This window comes from Somniosus microcephalus, chromosome 14, assembly GCF_052327205.1.
Source record: "Somniosus microcephalus isolate GS21.2 chromosome 14, FLI_Smic_1.0, whole genome shotgun sequence".
NCBI lineage: Eukaryota > Metazoa > Chordata > Chondrichthyes > Squaliformes > Somniosidae > Somniosus > Somniosus microcephalus.
Window position 1 is genome coordinate 122,102,894 of NC_141000.1, and position 18,680 is coordinate 122,121,573.

Consider the following 18,680-nt stretch of genomic DNA (forward strand, 5'->3'; position numbering starts at 1 on the left):
TGAGTCAGAAGGTTGTGGGTTTGAGTCCCAACCCGGAGATGTGAGCACGAAACCGAGGGAGTGCTGCACTGTCGGAGGTGCCGTCTTTCGGACGAGACGTTAAAACGAGGCCCTGTCTCCTCTCTCAGGTGGACGTAAAAGATCCTGTGGCACTATTTCGAAGAAGAGCAGGGGAGTTATCCCCGGTGTCCTGGCCAATATTTACCCCCCAACCAACATAACAAAAACAGATTATCTGGTCATTATCACATTGCTGTTTGTGGGACCTTGCTGTGCGCAAATTGGCTGCCGCGTTTCCTGCATTACAACAGTGACTTCACTTCAAAAGTACTTAATTGACTGTAAAGTGCTTTGAGGCGTCCGGTGATCGTGAAAGGCGCTATATAAATGCAAGTCTTTCTTTCTTTCTTTCTTAAACCGAGGCCCCGTCTGCCCTCTCAGGTGGATGTAACACATCCCACTGCGCTATTTCGAAGAAGAGCAGGGGAGTTCTCCCCGGTGTCCTAGACCGATATTTATCCCTCAACCACAACCTAAAACAGATTATCTGGTCATTATCTCATTGCTGTTTGTGGGAGCTTGCTGTGCGCAAATTGGCTGCCACGTTTCCCATATTACAACAGTGACTACACTTCAAAAAGTACTTCATTGGCTGTACAGCGCTTTGGGACGTCCTGAGGTCGTGAAAGACGATATAGAAATGCAAGTCTTTTCTTACAAGGGGGGTCGTGTGTGGAGCAGTAAGCGTATCTTGTTGGAATTCTCTGTGCTGGCGGCTGACATTGTCTCAAAAAACGGGCCAAGAGAAAATGGAGGGAGGTTTCATCAAAGCACGCCTCTGGCACAGGCCGTCCCATGGGGATAGGATGATCCCCAGAACTAATGTCGGCGTTCTGCCACTCACTCCTTGCGATTTGAGATTGTATTTGCATAAAGGACAAAATGTTCTTTTTTGTGCGGCATCCATCCATATTATTAAATGCCGACCATTATTAAGTCGAGTTGGAGAAATGGAAGGAAAAGTGTGCAAAATCTTTTATTTCCTTTTTTCTTTAAATATCTTATCTGCTCCTGGAAGGACTGAAGGACTCCTCCAGGGTTTATAGCCAGAGACTTCATTTTCTGCTGCCCTAGAGACTAGTTATTAAAATCCTTACATGCAGTGAATAGCATTCTTATCAACTTACTGCAGCTTTATCAGGCCGCTAACCTCCGTATGTTTTAAATATGTAATACACCAGGGCAGTTACTAAGGGACAAGTCATCTCTGCCAATTTTAAAAGCTGTTTCCCCTGAGCGGCAAAAGAGCAACCTTGAATAGAATCAATCGTTCACTCTTTCACACAGCTTAGTGCTGGAGTTCACGGGTTGGAGAAAGGGTTGGAGCATAAAGCACGCCGGATATTTTCCAGAAGCTTGTAGCTCTTATAAGTTACTAAGAAGGAAAGCCTTGTTTTGTAAAACGGGAGACTTGCAATTCTATAAACCCCTTATCAAATAGCTCCTCGATGAATTACTTTGCAAGTGCAGTGACTGTTATTTAAGCAAATGCAGCAGGCATTTTTCACACAGCAAGATCCCGCAAACAACGAAGAGTTGACGGTCCATTTAATTTGTTTTGGGCGGTGTTGATCGAGGGAGGAATGCTGACGAGGAGAACTCCGTGCTCTTCTTTGAATAGTGCCATGGGATCTTTAATATCCACTTGAACAACGAAACAGACACAAGGCTGTAGTCTGAGGTCCAACAACACATCTCTCTCTCTCAGTCCCACACAGGAGTGCCAGTCTACAATTTGTGCTCGAGTCCCAGAGTGCGACTGGAATCCCCAGCCTACTGACTTAACAGCAAGAATTCTACCAACTGGGCCAAGGTGACACTCGGGGCAGAGGGTGGGGGGAGTATTTTTGGCTTTGGACGATAGTATAAAGCGGGCGATATCAATTCAGCCACCTGTTATACATCTCTCCTGATTGGAACTGAAAATCGGGACAGATGTATAACGAGCGGCTGAATCGATGGCGCCCATTTTACACTATCATCCAAAGTCAAAATTGCTCCCTCATTAGTTTAACCTGGCATTGATCCCCTCCCAAACATTGTTCCCAGGAAAGCTTTTCCCGCTCCTTTCTTTTAAAATGTTGCACTCATTTATAATGACAGGATTGAGGTCCAAAGTCATTGCCTCTTGTGCAGGAGGCCATTGTGATGAATCCGTGATGGTGCTGTGTTCTTTCCCTACCCACCCCCCCCCACAAAAAAAACCTTTTAATACTAAAGCACTGTAGTTTCTAATGGTTAAATGGGTGAACATATCACGGTGTCACATAGAGCAGGAATGTCCTAGCTACAAGCTGTCATCTCTGTTGATCTAATTTTCCTCAGTGGAAGTGGTGCTCTGATAGGCCTCAGTGTCTCTGGAGAAGAGAATAGTCACAATCAATGAAAATATAGCATAACTTGGCACATTCAGCAAAGGAGAGCAGAAAATTAGACCATTCTCTTCGATAGAGGTACTTATTGATTGCTGTACAGCACAAAGTAAAGAGGCCTTCTAATCATCTTAAAGCCAAAGTCGTTCCGGTACTGTCATTCATCTTAAAACTCTCAACGATGCCTTCCTGAAACTGCGCACTAATCTTTCTTCCCTATTATATATTTTGTAATGTATTCTAAATGGTTATAGCAGCAGGTTTTGGGAAGGCAAAATCATTAGTCAAGTCTGGATCGAGGTTCTGATTAAGAGTCTTGATTTAAATATGCATAAGTACTGTTGCAGAGATATTTTTTGAAGAAGGAATGATGCAAATTACTTTATTAATCTTAAGATGTTTTTAATTTCTCAGTGTCGTTTTATAAACCCATACCCTAACCAGATGGATAGTAAAAGTAAGTAGCTTATTACAAGAAGACTTTTACATGTATTTAGAGTGAGCAGGGGGAGTTCTCCCGAGTGTCCTGGCTAATATTTATCCCTCAACCAACATCACTTAAAAAAAACAAAGATTACCTGGCCATTATCGCATTGCTGTTTGTGGGATCTTGCTGTGCGCAAGTTGGCCACAGCGTTTCCTGCATTACAACAGTGACTTCACTTCAAAAGTTCTTCATTGGCTGTAAAGCGCTTTGGGGCATTCTGAGGTCGTGAAAGATGCTTTATAAATGTAAGTCTTTCTTTACAGTGTAAGGAAAACATTCTATATAGGGCTAGAAGTTCATTATAGCCCAGGAATAGGCAGTGGCCTAGAAATTCAGCTGTTTGCGCCAGCCGTTAGCGCCAGATTTCCGGCGCTATCCACTTAGCGCCCGGGCACCGCCGGATCTGCGCCTACGCCGAAATTCAGCTGGGCTTTAGCGCCGGCGCAAAGTGTTAGCGCCCGCTCAGCTGCGCGCGCATCTTATGACGTCATTCCGTCGTGCAACGCCGTTTGTGCGCCCCAAACCGGAAATTCAGTGGCGCCCGGCCGATGTGGGCGTGGCGCTGCTAAGAACTGTGAAATGGAACTCAACAGAGGCCCTGTGGGATTCGGGGAGCGCTAATTAAAGGGCACATCCACTCACCCATAAAAGCCAGCCATTTCGCTGCAATGACTTGACTGGTTTGGATTTCTGCACAGAGAGCAAGGCACAGAGATTACTGATTTCGGACACCATAGGAGAGGTATTTTTGGCTTCTAGCCAGTGCTTTGACATTTGCATCCTTGTGATTTTGCTGTTTGGAACTTTGTAATGGGGGCTGCATGGGGGGCCAACCCTCAGTTGCTACATTTTGTGCGAAGGGCTCGCAGACGCTTTGAGAGAGGGCCAGGCATGCCTAGACGCAGAGGGGCCATTAGGCGTCGCCAACGTAGGCCTTACCCAGTCAGGCAATACCGGGAGCAGGTCTCATATCTCACCATGACTGCGGCGCATTGTGTTAAGAGGCTGCGCTTCAGAAGGGAGGTGGTTGGAGAGATCTGCCAGCTGCTTCATGCAGATTTGCAGCCACAACTCATGTCCAGGGCGTCTCTCTCGGTGGAAGTGAAGGTCACGGTGGCTCTCAGCTTTTATGCAAGCGGCTCCTTCCAAGCCGCTGCTGGGGACATTGCGAACATCTCCCAGTTCGCCGCGCATCGCTGCATCCGACAGGCCACCGAAGCACTTTTCGCGAGGAGGCACCAATTCATCTCCTTCCCCATGACCCAACACAAGCAGGAGCAGCGTGCAGTCGGATTTGCCAGGATCGCGGGCTTCCCCATGGTGCAGGGCGCCATTGACTGCACGCATGTGGCTATGCGGGCACCTATCCACAATGCCGAGCAATACCGCAACCGGAAGGGCTACCATTCCCTAAATGTGCAGCTGGTGTGTGACCACAGGCAGCGCATCCTAGCTGTCAATGCCCGCTTCCCAGGAAGCAGCCACGATGCCTTTATCCTGCGCCAGACTACTGTGGCTGACATGTTCCAGGCACAGCCTCCACCAAGGGGATGGCTTATCGGGGACAAGGGCTACCCTTTGTGCAGATGGCTCATGACCCCGCTCCACGCGCCCAGGACCCCAGCGGAGCTGGCATACAACGAAAGCCATCAAGCCACAAGGAACCTAATAGAGCAAACGATAGGCGTCCTCAAGCAACGGTTCCGTTGCCTGGATCGTTCGGGCGGGTCTCTTCAGTATTCGCCGGATAGAGTCTCCCAGTTCGTCGTGGTGTGCTGCATGCTCCACAACCTGGCTATCCGCAGGACTCAGGCACTGCCACCTGACATTGCCCCACCACCTCAGGAGGACGAGCAGGAGGACCCTGAGGAGGAGGAGCACCAGGCCAGGAGGGAGCGACAAGGTCCAAGGGCCGTCCGCCGGGGGCTTATTGCTCGACACTTCTAGGCCCCCTGTCAGGGAATGGCCTGGGCCACTGAACGCAGCCGCTCCGCAAGCCCTCAGCCGGTTAACCCAACAACCACTTGAAACATGACACCTGCACATGGTGAATAAATAAACATCTTTATTTCAAAAACTCAGGGCCCTTCCCACATGGAAGAGCAAAACAGAGAAGACCCCCAAAAAACAGTCACAAACTTCTGTCACTCCCAAAACCTGGGGAGGACTAACAAAACATCACCATCCAAATGGCCTTCGTCACTGGCCTAACAAAAACAAGCCCCCCCCACAACACAAACACCCCCATAAAACCAAACCACATAATGCCCCCCAGAACAGAAGCCCCCGCATCACCCAAACCCTCGCTCAACACACTCTATTCGGTGTGGCGAGAGGGCGAGTCTGTCGACAGCCGTCTTTTGCCCCGGCCCGTCCTGCTGCTGCGCCTCAAGCTGGGCCGTGAGGCTGTGGCGAGGCTGGGGGAAGGATCTTCAGGGCGACAAGGCATCTCGCCAGATGCCCTTGGGGGTCAGCCTACACGAGGGCGGGCCCGGGAGGGGCCGGCTGGTGGCTGCTGCAGCTGTGGGTGGCCCTCTTCACTGGCTGCAGCAGCTCCTTGCACCCTGGCTGGGGGAGTGGCAGGCTCGCCTGCACCAATGGGGACAAGGTGGGTGATGCCAGGCGCGCGCTGGTCGCCAGACACACGTGCACTCGGGCGGCCTGGCCGGGGAGCAAGCGCGCCAAACTGTTGGTCGCCAGACCGGTGTGCGGCAGCAGGGCGGCGGCTGGCCTGGCGACGCCTCCGCGCCAGTGCGAGGGTGGCAGAAGTCAGTGCCCCAACTGCGCCGGCATGTGCCCGCATCTGCAGTGCCATTGTCTGCACAGCACCTCTCAGCTGGCGACTGGCGTGCTGCGCTGCCTCGAGTTGTTCGACCCCCCTCTCATGCGCTGCCACAAGGAGCTCCACCCCCCTGGCGTGCGCTGCTGCGAATTGCTCTAGGCCCCTGGCCTGGGATTGGCCGAAAGCCACCACACTTTGTGCGAGGCTTTCGATGGCGTGAGGCATCTGTGCCACCACCTCCATGATTTCGACGTGCCGCCGCTCCGACGCCGCCGACATCTCGTCCAGGAGGCGCACCTCCTGGGCGACGTCCGAGTCCGGACTGGAGGGCGCCTCCACCCTCTGGCCAGAAGGCTGGCGTGCCGCCGGAGCCTTGCCGCGTGCGGCCACGCCACTGGGACCAGGTTCTGCCCTCCCCTCCACCGCCTCCCCCCTCTGGGCAGAAGGCTGGTGTGCCGCCGGAGCCTTGCCGCGTGCGTCCATGCCACTGGGACCAGGTTCGGGGCTCCCCTCCCCCGCCTCCCCCTGGCTCTCCGGCACGCCAGACGTCTCCCCTTCATTGCCATCTCCTGGAGCGGAGGAGGGTTCCCCCGAGGTGGCGCCTTCCTGCTGCTCCTCGACGTCCTCCTCCTCCGAGGGCCTGGCTGTCTGGGCTTCAGGGAGCACCTCCTCCTCACCAGCTGAAAGCAGGAAGGCACAAGTGTAGCTTTAGAGTGAGGACAGGCCGACAGCGAGGGAGGCCGCACTGGTGCATTATGCGCATTTTTCGGCCAGTGGGGAAGGATGTAGATCTGATGCGCGAGGGCAAGGAGAGAGGTGCACCCGGTCCTGTCCTTACCAGTGGGTTCCAGTATAGGGTCGGCGTCGCCGAGCGCCACAGGCCCAATCACCGGGTGACGCAGCAGTCGGGCCACCCTCTCTTCCAGAACCGTTAGCTCCTGGTAATCGCGAGGGCCTCCACCAGTGACACGCAGGCTCCTGGCGTTCCTCGCCAGCTTGGCCTGCAAGAGAAAGGAGGGCGTCTAAGTACAGTGTGGTGCCCCGTTGTTGTGTGTGAGGCCTCCCATGGTGGAATAGCTTGCACAGTGTGGTGCCCTGTTGCTGTGTGTGAGGCCTCCCATGGTGGAATAGCTTGCACAGTGTGGTGCCCTGTTGCTGTGTGTGAGGCCTCCCATGGTGGAATAGCTTGCACAGTGTGGTGCCCTGTTGCTGTGTGTGAGGCCTCCCATGGTGGAATAGCTTGCACAGTGTGGTGCCCTGTTGCTGTGTGTGAGGCCTCCCATGGTGGAATAGCTTGCACAGTGTGGTGCCCTGTTGCTGTGTGTGAGGCCTCCCATGGTGGAATAGCTTGCACAGTGTGGTGCCCTGTTGCTGTGTGTGAGGCCTCCCATGGTGGAATAGCTTGCACAGTGTGATAAGTGCAGAAAGAGCTATTGATTAACATGCAAGTGCCATTGCAGCGGCAGCAGGGCTGGGCATTAGACCTTTGATGTCCCTTTGGCCCTAATGGGAGGTGCACATGCAAGGATGAGGGGGACACTGGAAAGGGTACTCACCTTGACCAGCCGACATAGGTCATTGTATTTCTTGCGGCACTGGTCCGCACTCCTGGGAACATCGGAGTTGGAGGAGACCCTCCGGGCAATTTTGGTCCACGCCTCCCTGAACTGGCTCCTGGGAACCTTCCTGCCACTAGCCAGGCACACGACCCGTCTTCTCTTGCGTACCCCATGAAGGAGCACACCCAGCGCATGCTCAGAGAACCGCTGGGCTCTTTCACGGGCCCTCTCCATGACCTCCAGGCGTTGATTTGGTACACAACCAGTCCTGAGGCCTAGTTGCAGGGCTACAGCATGCAGGGCGTGGCTGCAGTCAAAGTTGACCCTTCCCCCTTTAAGAGCTGGCCGGCGTCAGGGTGTCTGCTGACACTCACCACATGATCGCACCTGCGCTGCGCCCGGAATCGGCGTTATCAGGCTGCATCGCCGGATTAGCGCCTGAACACAGGGTTCCAACGCCTTTTGCAGCGCTCGGCCAAAAAGTTGGCCAAATCTACTGAATTTCGGCGAGCTCGCCTGCACTTTCCGGCGGCCGCTAAATTTGCCGAGCGCCCGACTTTAGCGCCGCAATAGCGTCCGAACTGAATTTCTAGGCCTGTATCTTTAGAAAAGTTTGAGAATTAGCGCCAGGCACTAATGCTTTAGACTGCACGCAAAATTCATGCTCACTGCTCAAAGAAATGATTGGGGCGCTAAATCAAGTCTTAAAGGCCTAGCTCAGTGGTGTTACACTCAAAGGGTGGACCAATATCGGGTGCAGTCTAATCTCAACTCATCATCACCACAGGCTTTTCCCAGTGCTTAAAGGGGAGGTTCATTGATACTGCAGCACCTCATTCTCAGCTTTGCTGGCTGTGCAACTGCCTCAGCAAGGAGAAGCTCAACAAGGAGAAGGAGCCGGAGGACTGAAGCAGGTGTGCTCGTGGCAGATCCACCTCAGTCGGGTGGTCAGGGTGAGTGAAGGCTTCAACAAATGTTACATACCACCATCTGTAACACAAGCTTCACACACTGCCCAAAGCACCAGACCCCCAGCGCTCACCCACCAACAATCTCTACCTACCAACACTCATACCCACATCTCACGCCTTGCACAAAATGACAGCTATTCAACTATGGCAGGCACAAGGGTCATTAGTTATTAGAATGATAAGTGTGATATGGTTATGCATGAATTTATTAATGGAGTTTGCAATGTTTTGTGGTCACTCTCATTTCACCTTTGCGCCAAGGAGGACGTTGTGATATGACACAGGGATGGTATGATGGGCATGTGGTGAGCAAAAGGGATCTGGGGTTTAGGGTGTGAGGCGGGAGGTCTGTTTGGAGAAAGTGGCAGAGTTCTATGACCACCACCCTGGTGATGCGGAGCCATCTAATACACTGCTTCTCGCTTCATTGAAGGTAGGAGAGGTGCTGTCGGAATATCCTTGGAGGGTAAGGCCTCCTGGTGAGAGCCCTGATGTCCCTCCTCATCCCTCTGTGCACATGTTCCCGTATTTCTGGCTGCCTGCGCTTCCTCCGCCGTAGATCCTGGAGGGCGAGGTGGCACCAGTACAGCCCCCATTAATGTTGCCAAGTGTAGCTGTTTGAATCTTTGAACAATAAATGTAGGCACTTTGCACTTGCCAGAACACTGCTGATAAAAAAGAACCTTGAAATTACTCATACAAAGTGATCCACTGGCAGAAACTGACAAGAAACCACTGAAGCTAACCTGCCCTGACAGCTGCGAGTGATTAATGCGGATGCCTTTAAATAACGTCCCTGGAGCCGGCATCCTGCAGCTGTGCGCCTGCTCTCCCTGTCGCTGTCTGGTCGAGGCGCAGAGGTAAGTGGCCAGAATGAATTTTGCAGATCGGGCGCCCAGTGTGTCACGATCTGCCTGGCATTGAAGTCTCTGGTGGTACCTCGTACCGGCGGCGCAATGGGGGGTGGGAGGGGGGGTGCCGGATTTGCCGTGCGCCGCTGGATTCGCCTCACCTCGGCGCTACTGCATCAGCGCCCCATTACCGCCCTCTGCAGGTGCTAACAGGAGGCGCTAACCAACTGAATTTCCCCACCTATTTCTTTATTTTTCATGAACAAGTTAAAAAGCACATCCTTCACAGGCTTTAGGGCGATCTTTCACAAATATCTTTCCTAAGTCTTTCATTGGAGCTGTCGCCCCTTCTGTCTCTTCCACACTCCGTCCCACAATAGTACAACCACTGACTCACTGTGAGCATTGCCACAGCAGATCTGCTGGTAGACATAAATGAAAGTTGCATGCAGTAAGAGGAGTGCTGGGGATCTGGTACTTTAGGCAGTGTGTGAAGCTTGTGGTACAGATGGTGGTATGTAACATTTATTGAAGCATTTAATCACCCTGACCACCCGACTGAGGTGGATCTGCCATGAGCACACCTGCTTCAGTCCTCCGGCTCCTTCTCCTTGTTGTGCTTCTGCTTGCACAGCCAGCAAAGCTGAGAATGAGGTGCTGCAGTATCAATGAACCTTCCCTTTAAGCACTGGGAAAAGCCTGTGGCAATGATGAGTTGAGATTAGACTGCACCCGATATTGGTCCACCCTTTGAGTGTAACACCACTGAGCTAGGCCTTTAAGACTTGATTTAGCGCCCCAATCATTTCTTTGAGCAGTGAAATGCTATTAGTTAAACTCAAAGTGGTGGGGGATTCAGGATAAACCCTGGAAATGGATTTTTAAAAACTGGTTGAAGAGTAGAAAGCTATGAACGCTCATTAGAAGAGTTACGTCACGGTAGAGGAAAGTATTGAGTAGGATGTCCCAGGGCTCGGTGTTGGAACTATTGTTTCTCATTTACATAGATGACCTAGAATCAGAAACCCAATGCAAAGTGGCCAACTTTGGTGAGGATACCAAACTGGAAGGGGAAGTGGAATTGGAGGAAGCCAAAATTACAAAGAGAGTTGGACAAAATAAGTGGAAAGATAAATGCCAGATGAAATTTAATGCAAACAAGCGCAAAGTACTGCAAATAGGATGGAAAACTAAGTAGTGTGCCTACTCACTAAATGGTGTTGAAATAGCTCAGGATGAAGAACATATTAGCATGGATAGACGATTGGCTAGCTAACAGGAAACCGAGCGTAGGCATAAATGGGTCATTTTCTGATTGGCAAGATGTAACGAGTGGTGTGCCACAGGGATCAGTGCTGGGGCCTCAACTTTTTACAATTTATATAAATGACTTGGATGAAGGGACCAAAGGTATGGTTGCTAAATTTGCTGATGACACAAAGATAGGTAGGAAAGTAAACTGTGAAGAGGACATAAGCAAGTTACAAAGGGATATAGATAGGTTAAGTGAGTGGGCAAAGATCTGGCAAATGGAGTATAATGTGGGAAAATGTGAAGTTGTCCATTTTGGCAGGAGGAATAAAAAAGAAGCATGTTATCTAAATGGTGAGAGATTGCAGAGCTCTGAGATGCAGAGGGATCTGGGTGTCCTAGTGCATGAATTGCAAAAGGTTACTATGCAGGTACAGCACGTAATTAGGAAAGCTAATAGAATGTTATTGTTTATTGTGAGGGGAATTGAATACAAAAGTAGGGAGGTTATGCTTCAGTTATACAGGGCATTGGTGAGACCACATCTGGAGTACTGTGCACAGTATTGGTCTCCTTATTTAAGGAAGGATGTAAATGCGTTGGAAGCAGTTCAGAGAAGGTTTACTAGACTAATACCTGGAATGGGCAGGTTGTCTTATGAGGAAAGGTTGGACAGGCTAGGCTTGTATCCACTGGAGTTTAGAAGAGTAACAGGTGACTTGATTGAAACATCCTGAGGGGTCTGGACAGGGGGGATGTGGAGAGGATGTTTCCTCTTGTGGGAGAATCTAGAACTAGGGGTCACAAGGGTTTGCCCATTTCAGACAGAGATGAGGAGAAATTTTTTCTCAGAGGGTCGTGAGTCTTTGGAACTCTCTTCCTCAGAGGGCGGTGGAAGCAGAGTCTTTGAATATTTTTAAGACAGAGGTAGATAGATTCTTGATAAGCAAGGGGGGGTGAAAGGTTATCGGGGTTAGGCGGCAATGTGGAGTAATCAGATCAGCCATGATCTTATTGAATGGCGGAGCAGGCTCGAAGGGCCGAGTGGCCTACTCCTGCTCCTAATTCGTGTGTTTGTAAGAGGAAAGGGATCTAGTAGACTCAATGGTAAATATGTCCAACCAATGCAGAGCAGCAATCAACAAAGCCAAATGAATTATTGAACTACATAGTCAACACAGTTGAATATAAATCAGAGCTAGACATGTTCAAACTGCACAGTGTAGACCACACCTTGAGTACTGCTTCCAGTTCTGGCCGCCAAGACATTCAAGTGTTGGAGGCATTGGAGATCAGATCTACTAGACTGATCCCTGATGTCAATGTTCTAAGATAGGATGAGAAAGGAGGTGCCCATAGGTGATCTTATTGAGACTTACAACATACTAAATGACATGGAAAAGGTATATCTGTAATATTACTTTAACTTAAATTGTGGGAGTAGGACAAGGGGGCATAGGTTCAAGCTAGCAAAAGGTAACTTTAAAAGAAAAGAAAGACTTGCATTTCTATAGCGCCTTTCACGACCACCAGATATCTCAATGCGCTTTACAGTCAATGAAGTAGTTTTGAAGTGTAGTCACTGTTGTAATGTGGGAAACACGGCAGCCAATTTGCACTCAGCAAGCTCCCACAGACAGCAATGTGATAATGACCAGATAATCTGTTTAGCGATAAATATTGACCAGGACAGCGGGGATAACTCCCCTGCTCTTCTCCGAAATAGTGTCTTGGGATCTTTAACGTCCACCTGAGAGAGCAGACGGGGCCTCGGTTTAATGTCTCATCCGAGAGACAGCACCTCCGACAGTGCAGCACTCCCTCAGCACTGTATTGGAGCGTCAGCCTAGATTTATTTTGTGCTCAAGTCCCTGGAGTAGGATTTGAACCCACGACCTTCTGACTCAGAGGCAAACTGAGCCACAGTTGACACTTTAGGACTGATATCAGGAAGTTCTTCTTCACAAAGAGAGTGATCAAGACTTGGCATGGACCATTGGGCAAAGTAGTGGAGGCAAAACCGTGGATGCAATTAAGAAATGATTAGCTGCAGTAATGGGGGGACCAGAGGGTGCTTCTGGATAGTTGAGCTAACATGGGTTGAATGGTTTTCTTTATCCACAATTGTCTTGTGACCTTTTATGCTGACCAACATGGAAACCATTTTAAGTATGACTGGCTCCCCAAAAACAGCAATGAGATGAATGGCTGGTTGACCTGTTTTTGGTGATGTTGGTTGAGGGAGGAACTCCCCACCCTTCCTGAAACAGTACTGCAGAACCTTGAATGGAACATCAAGCCAGCGATTGGGACTTTGATTTAAATTTGCGTCTGAAAGACAGCATTTCTGACAATATAGCACTCTGTCAGTGGCGTTCAAGTCTTGGAGTGGGGCTTGAGCCCACAACCAGTAATCCGGAGGCAACTCTCGTTTTGGCTGTGTATGTGTATACATTCTCTCTCTATATATATATATATATATATGATATATTCCTATGTATTCCCTTCCCCCATACACTTTCTGTGCTTTTCAGGTATTGACTGAAGACTGCAGAGCTGAATATTTTGTCATGACATCATGCGCTATAAAAAGGAATGGTGCTGTGAGCTTCTTCCCAATGAACAGAAGTGTAATTGGCTTCCTGCAGAAACAGCATGTTGTAAAATACTCTCCTCAATCTCTTTGTACGTCTTCCAGGCATCATTACCCTTCCCCCACCCCACCCACCCACCCCCGCCTCCTTGGACCACTCCGTCGATAGAAGTCCTTATTGATCACTGTACAAAACAAACAGAAGAAACCTTCTAATCATGTTAAAGCCAAAGTCATTCAGGTACTGCAATCCATCTTAAAACTCCCAACGATGCCTTCCTGAAACTGTGCACCAATCTTTCCTCCCCAATTTATGCATCAAGAACCAGCTCGTCCTCGTTACAGCTAGTGACAGTGCTCACCACCGTGCATCAGTCAATATTTCAAATTGATTGTTGGTGGCACGGCTGTGTTGCTGGATTAGTGTGACGCCACATGACGTCACAGACTCTGGGCGATTGCCTCCTTCCCCTCCCCTCCTTCCCCTCCCCTCCCTCCCCACCCCCCACCCCCAATTAACATGCACAAAAAGGCATGTGGGCAATGAGTTCCATTCAATAGCAACAGCTTGTGGAGCACTTTCAACATATCAAAATGCCCCACGGCGCTTCACAGGAGCGATTATCAAACAAAATTTGACACCGAGCCACATAAGGAGATATTAGAACAGATGACCAAAAGCTTGGTCAAAGAGGTAGGTTTTAAGGAGCGCCTTAAAGGAGGAGAGAGAAGTAGCGAGGCAGAGAGGTTTAGGGAGGACATTCCAGAGCTTAGGGCCTAGGCAGCTGAAGGCACGCTCGCCATAAAGTCCAGGGAGAGGTGTGAGTCAGAGGGAAGCCATTTTTTTTTATTGATTCTTGGGATGTGGGCATCACTGTCCAGCATTTATTGCCCGCCCCTAGTTTCCCTTGAGAAGGTGGTGGTGGGCCATCTTCTTGAACCGTTGCAATCCGTGTGGTGATCGTAATGCTGTGAGTGCCAGGATTTTGACCACCACTTAGATGGACAAGGGCAGCAGGTGCATGGGAACACCATCACCTCCAAGTTCACCTCCAAGTCACACACCAGCCTGACTGTATTTTTGCCTTTCCTAGAAGATCACATGGCTGCTGGTGGATTGAGTAGACAAGAACTATATTCTCTAGAGTTTAGAAGAATGAGAGGTGATCTCATTGAAGCATACAAAATTCTTACAGGACTTGACGGAGTAGATGCAGGGAGGATGTTTCCCCTGGCTGGGGAATCTGGAATCAGGGGGTCACAGTCTCAGAATAAGGGGTCGGCCATTTAGGACTGAGATGAGGAGAAATGTCTTCACTCAGAGGGTGGTGAATCTTTGGAATTCTCTACCCCAGAGGGCTGTGGAGGCTCAGTCATTGAGTATATTCAAGACAGAGATCGATAGATATTTGGATATTAAGGGAATCAAGGGATATGGGGATAGTGCAGGAAAGTGGAGTTGAGGTAGAAGATCAGCCATGATCTTATTGAATGGTGGAGCAGGTTCGAAGGGCTGAATGGCCTACTCCTGCTCCTATTTCTTATGTTCTTATAGGGGGTGTACATAAGAATGTAAGAATTAGGAGCAGGAGTCGGCCATTTGGCCCTTCGAGCCTGCTCCGCCATTCAATAAGATCATGGCTGATCTTCTACCTCGTCTCCACTTCTAATCATAATGCTTCAGGCATCACAACCATTTGGGGCAGGCTTGATAGACTAGATGGTCTTTTCCTGCCCGTCATTTTCATACCTTTGCATGGAAATGCTGCTATGGCTAAGATCAGTTAACCAAGCATAGAATGGGAATCAAACCTGGGACCTGGGAGCTCTGTGTGGCTCAGTACCACACAGAACAGCCAGGAGGATGACATCTTCAGAATACAGTAGCAAAATACTGCGGATGCTGTAAAATCTGAAATAAAAACAGAAAATGCTGGAAAGACTCAGCAGGTCAGGCAGCATCTGTGGAGAGAGAGAAACAGAGTTAACGTTTCAGGTCGTTGACCTTTCGTCAGAACTGGAAAAAGTTAGTAAGATGTAAGAACATTGTCCAGTTCTGACGAAAGGTCAGCGAGCTGAAATCTTAACTCTGTTTCTCCCTCCACAGATGCTGCCTGACCTGCTGAGTATTTCCAGCATTTTCACCATTTTAAGAATGTTTTGATGCTCATATATGATTTTTTTTAAAGCGTCAAATATTACCTAGTCTGTTTAGGGACTAATGCCCTAAAGTTGAGTAGGTGATAATCTAGAAAAATCTCATTCAAAATTACAATTAACGTGCATATTTTATATGTGTGTAAAATTAATTTTAGTTTTGAAATCGATGGAGTTGAGCATTTAACAGATAGTTGAAGTTTTAACGTATTGTTTCTGTGGGCATTGTATCACTCGGGATACAGACATATATAATAAGGCCATTTACAGTAGGATCCATGCACCGTGTCAGTGCACAATAATACTGGTCTTTACACAGTGCTTTATCACATCAAAAGTCTTTACACTATTAGAGTGCAGTCAATGTCTTATGTGGGCAAATGCAACAGCCATTCTGCACACAGCACGATCCCACCATAGAATCATAGAAATTTACGGCACAGAAGGAGGCCATTCGGCCCATCGTCTCTGTGCCGGCTGAAAAAGAGCTCTCCACCCTAATCCCACTTTCCAGCTCTTGGTCCGTAGCCCTGTAGGTTACGGCACTTCAAATGCATATCCAAGTGCTTTTTAAATGTGATGAGGGTTTCTGCCTCTACCACCCTTTCAGGCAGTGAGTTCCAGACCCCCACCACCCTCTGGGTGAAAAAAGTTCTCCTCAACTCCCCTCTAATCCTTCTACCAATTACTTTAAATCTATGCCCCCTGGTTATTGACCCCTCTGCTAAGGGAAATAGATCCTTCCTATCCACTCTATCTAGCCGCCTCATAATTTTACACACCTCAATTAGGTCTCCCCTCAGCCTCCTCTGTTCCAAAGAAAACAACCCCAGCCTATCCAATCTTTCCTCATAGCTAAAATTCTCCGGTCCTGGCAACATCCTCGTAAATCTCCTCTGTACCCTCTCTAGTGCAATCACATCCTTCCTGTAATGTGGTCACCAGCAGAAATGAGGTGAAGTCAGTTAATCTGTTTTTGCAAAGTATTGGACAGTCCCCATAAACAAGACAGGCTCACTTTGTATCAAGTACGGGTGGATTACAAAGAATATCTACTGTAATGCAGTTCATAGTATTGTGATTTACAGGCCCACTGTTCTGGCTCATCAGTATTTATCTCTGGTAGAAACCTTTACCATGACGATTCCCGCTCCCCGATCAGTATTTTTACCAATCGTCTTCTCACTTGTTTGGCTCAGCACAGATTAGATTAGCACTTAGTTGCTGAACTTCAAAAGTAATTAATTGCGTGAAGTGCTTTGAGACCTTTGATCAGACGTTGTATAAATGCAAGCACTGACACATTGCGCTGAGCCTGTATCTGCCTCACTATGCAACCTACATCTCAAAGTGTTTGGACGGGACATTTTACGGCCGCTTGCTAACGGCAGCAAATTCTTTCAGCTGCCCCCTGCCTTCTTCTGATGAATTAAAAATGATGAAAGTAACTGCAGGGAACTTACAAAAGAAGACAATCAGAAAAGATGAAACAGACAGTGCATTATCTTTGACATGGAGAAAGCCAAATTGATGAGTCTTATCAAGAAAGATTGATTGTGATATTGCCATCCAGTTCAACTTCGGAAGAGTTGAAAACTTTTTTTGTTATTAACGTTCAGCCCTTCGGATGGGTAAATGGCGTCTCATCTACACTGAGACCAACTGAGACACTGGATGGAGAAATACATACTAATCGTCCAGAACAGTAGACTTGGAAATTGAATTAGCAAGCTGCTGCGTAACAACAGTTTGTAAACCACAAATACTTCATTTGGTATGAAATGAAGCCCGACATCTCTAAACTAAAATGGCATGTTTTGCAGACTGTTTTCACAAAGTGTCCATTGACACCACTGTGGCAGCCAGTGAGTTGGAGGTGGGGTGGGACTTACGGCAGGACTCACAGCAAACTGTCTATTTCGTAGCAAACAGAACTCATGACCGGAACTACAGCAAAGTCCCCTGATAAAAAAGGTGGGTTTTTTCACCAGTAAAATGGAAGATAGTTACATCCAAATTATATGTGTAAAATCAAAATCTGTCCCCTCCACCACCACCTCCCCCCCCACAGTTTTTTCCCCTCCTGTCCTGGAACATTAACTTGTGTGGGATCTCACCCAAGCCTGATCTTGTCTTCACCTCAGTCCGCACATGCCGGCAGACTAGACAGGCCAAATGGCCTCCTTCTGTGCTGTAACCATTCTATGATTCTATATGCACATCTGGCTTTAGTTCATCAGTGTAACTTATACTTATTTCCCTGGTCCTCCCTCACCTATCTAACTCAACGAGCCTAGCCACACGGACCACATTTAATTTTTTCATTATTTTAAAGACCGCAATTGAATCACCTCAAAGTCTACACTTTGCTAGAGTGAAAAACCCTAGCTCTCTAGGCCTGTTGTGGTAACTGATGCCCTTTAAACTAGGTATCAGTATTGTCGCCCTCCTCTGATCCTTTGCCAGGACCTCTCTAATCGTCAAGCATGTGAGGGGACTAAAACTGGACACAGTGTTCGCTGATGATTGCACAATGTTCAGTCCCATTCGCAACTCCTCAGATAATGAAGCAGTCCATGCCCGCATACAGCAAGACCTGGACAACATTCAGACTTGGGCTGATAAGTGGCAAGTAACATTCATGCCACACAAGTGCCAAGCAATGACTATCTCCAACAAGAGGGAGACTAACTACCCCACCAGCCTTGATATTTAACAGTATTACCATCGCCGAATCTCCCACCATCAACAACCTGGGGGCCACCATTGACCAGAAACTTAACTGGACCAGCCACATAAATACTGTGGCAACAAGAGCAGGTCAGAGGCTAGGTATTCTGTGGCGAGTATCTCACCTCCTGACTCCCCAAAGCCTTTCCACCATCTACAAGGCACAAGTAAGGAGTGTGATGGAATATTCTCCACTTGCCTGGATGAGTGCAGCTCCAACAACACTCAAGAAGCTTGACACCATCCAGGACAAAGCAACCCGCTTGATTGACACCACATCCACCACCTAAAGCATTCACTCCCTCCACCACCGGCGCACCGTGGCTGCAGTGTGTACCATCTACAAGATGCACTGCAGCAACTCGCCAAGGCTTCTTCGGCAGCACCTCCCAAACCCACGACCTCTACCACCTAGAAGGACAAGGGCAGCAGGTACATGGGAACATCATCACCTCCAAGTTCCCCTCCAAGTCACACATCATCCTGATTTGGAAGTATATCGCCGATCCTTCATCGTCGCTGGGTCAAAATCCTGGAACTCCCTCCTGAAAAACACTGTGGGAGCACCTTCACCACACGGACAGCAGTGGTTCAAGAAGGCAGCTCACCACCACCTTCTTAAGGGCAATTAGGGATGGGCAATAAATGCTGGCCTTGCCAGCGACGCCCACATCCCGTGAATGAATAAAAAACTTTTAAAGTAGCTTGCAGTTATATAAGCGCCTTTAATGTTGCAAATCATCCCAAGATGCTGCAGATGTGTGATTAAAAAAGAATAGTTGTTGAGCCAAATAAGGAGATATTAGGAGAGGTGACCAAAAACTTGGCCAAACAAATGGGTTTTAAGGAGGGTCTTTAAAAAGTATA

At 48.8% G+C, this 18,680-nt stretch overlaps 1 protein-coding gene across 1 annotated transcript in view; it reads right to left on the reverse strand.

Annotated features, from left to right (window-relative positions):
- Positions 1-4,962: 4,962 nt before the first annotated feature.
- LOC147107882 (uncharacterized) overlaps positions 4,963-18,680 on the reverse strand; it is a 53,515-nt gene continuing 39,797 nt past the window's right edge. Inside the window, exons 3-4 of the mRNA XM_086006084.1 lie at positions 6,540-6,702; positions 4,963-6,381 (exon numbers count right to left, since the gene is read on the reverse strand). Of these exons, the coding sequence (XP_085862210.1) occupies positions 5,390-6,381; positions 6,540-6,702 (1,155 nt within the window). The 3' untranslated portion in view covers positions 4,963-5,389. The remainder of the gene's footprint in view (positions 6,382-6,539; positions 6,703-18,680) is intronic.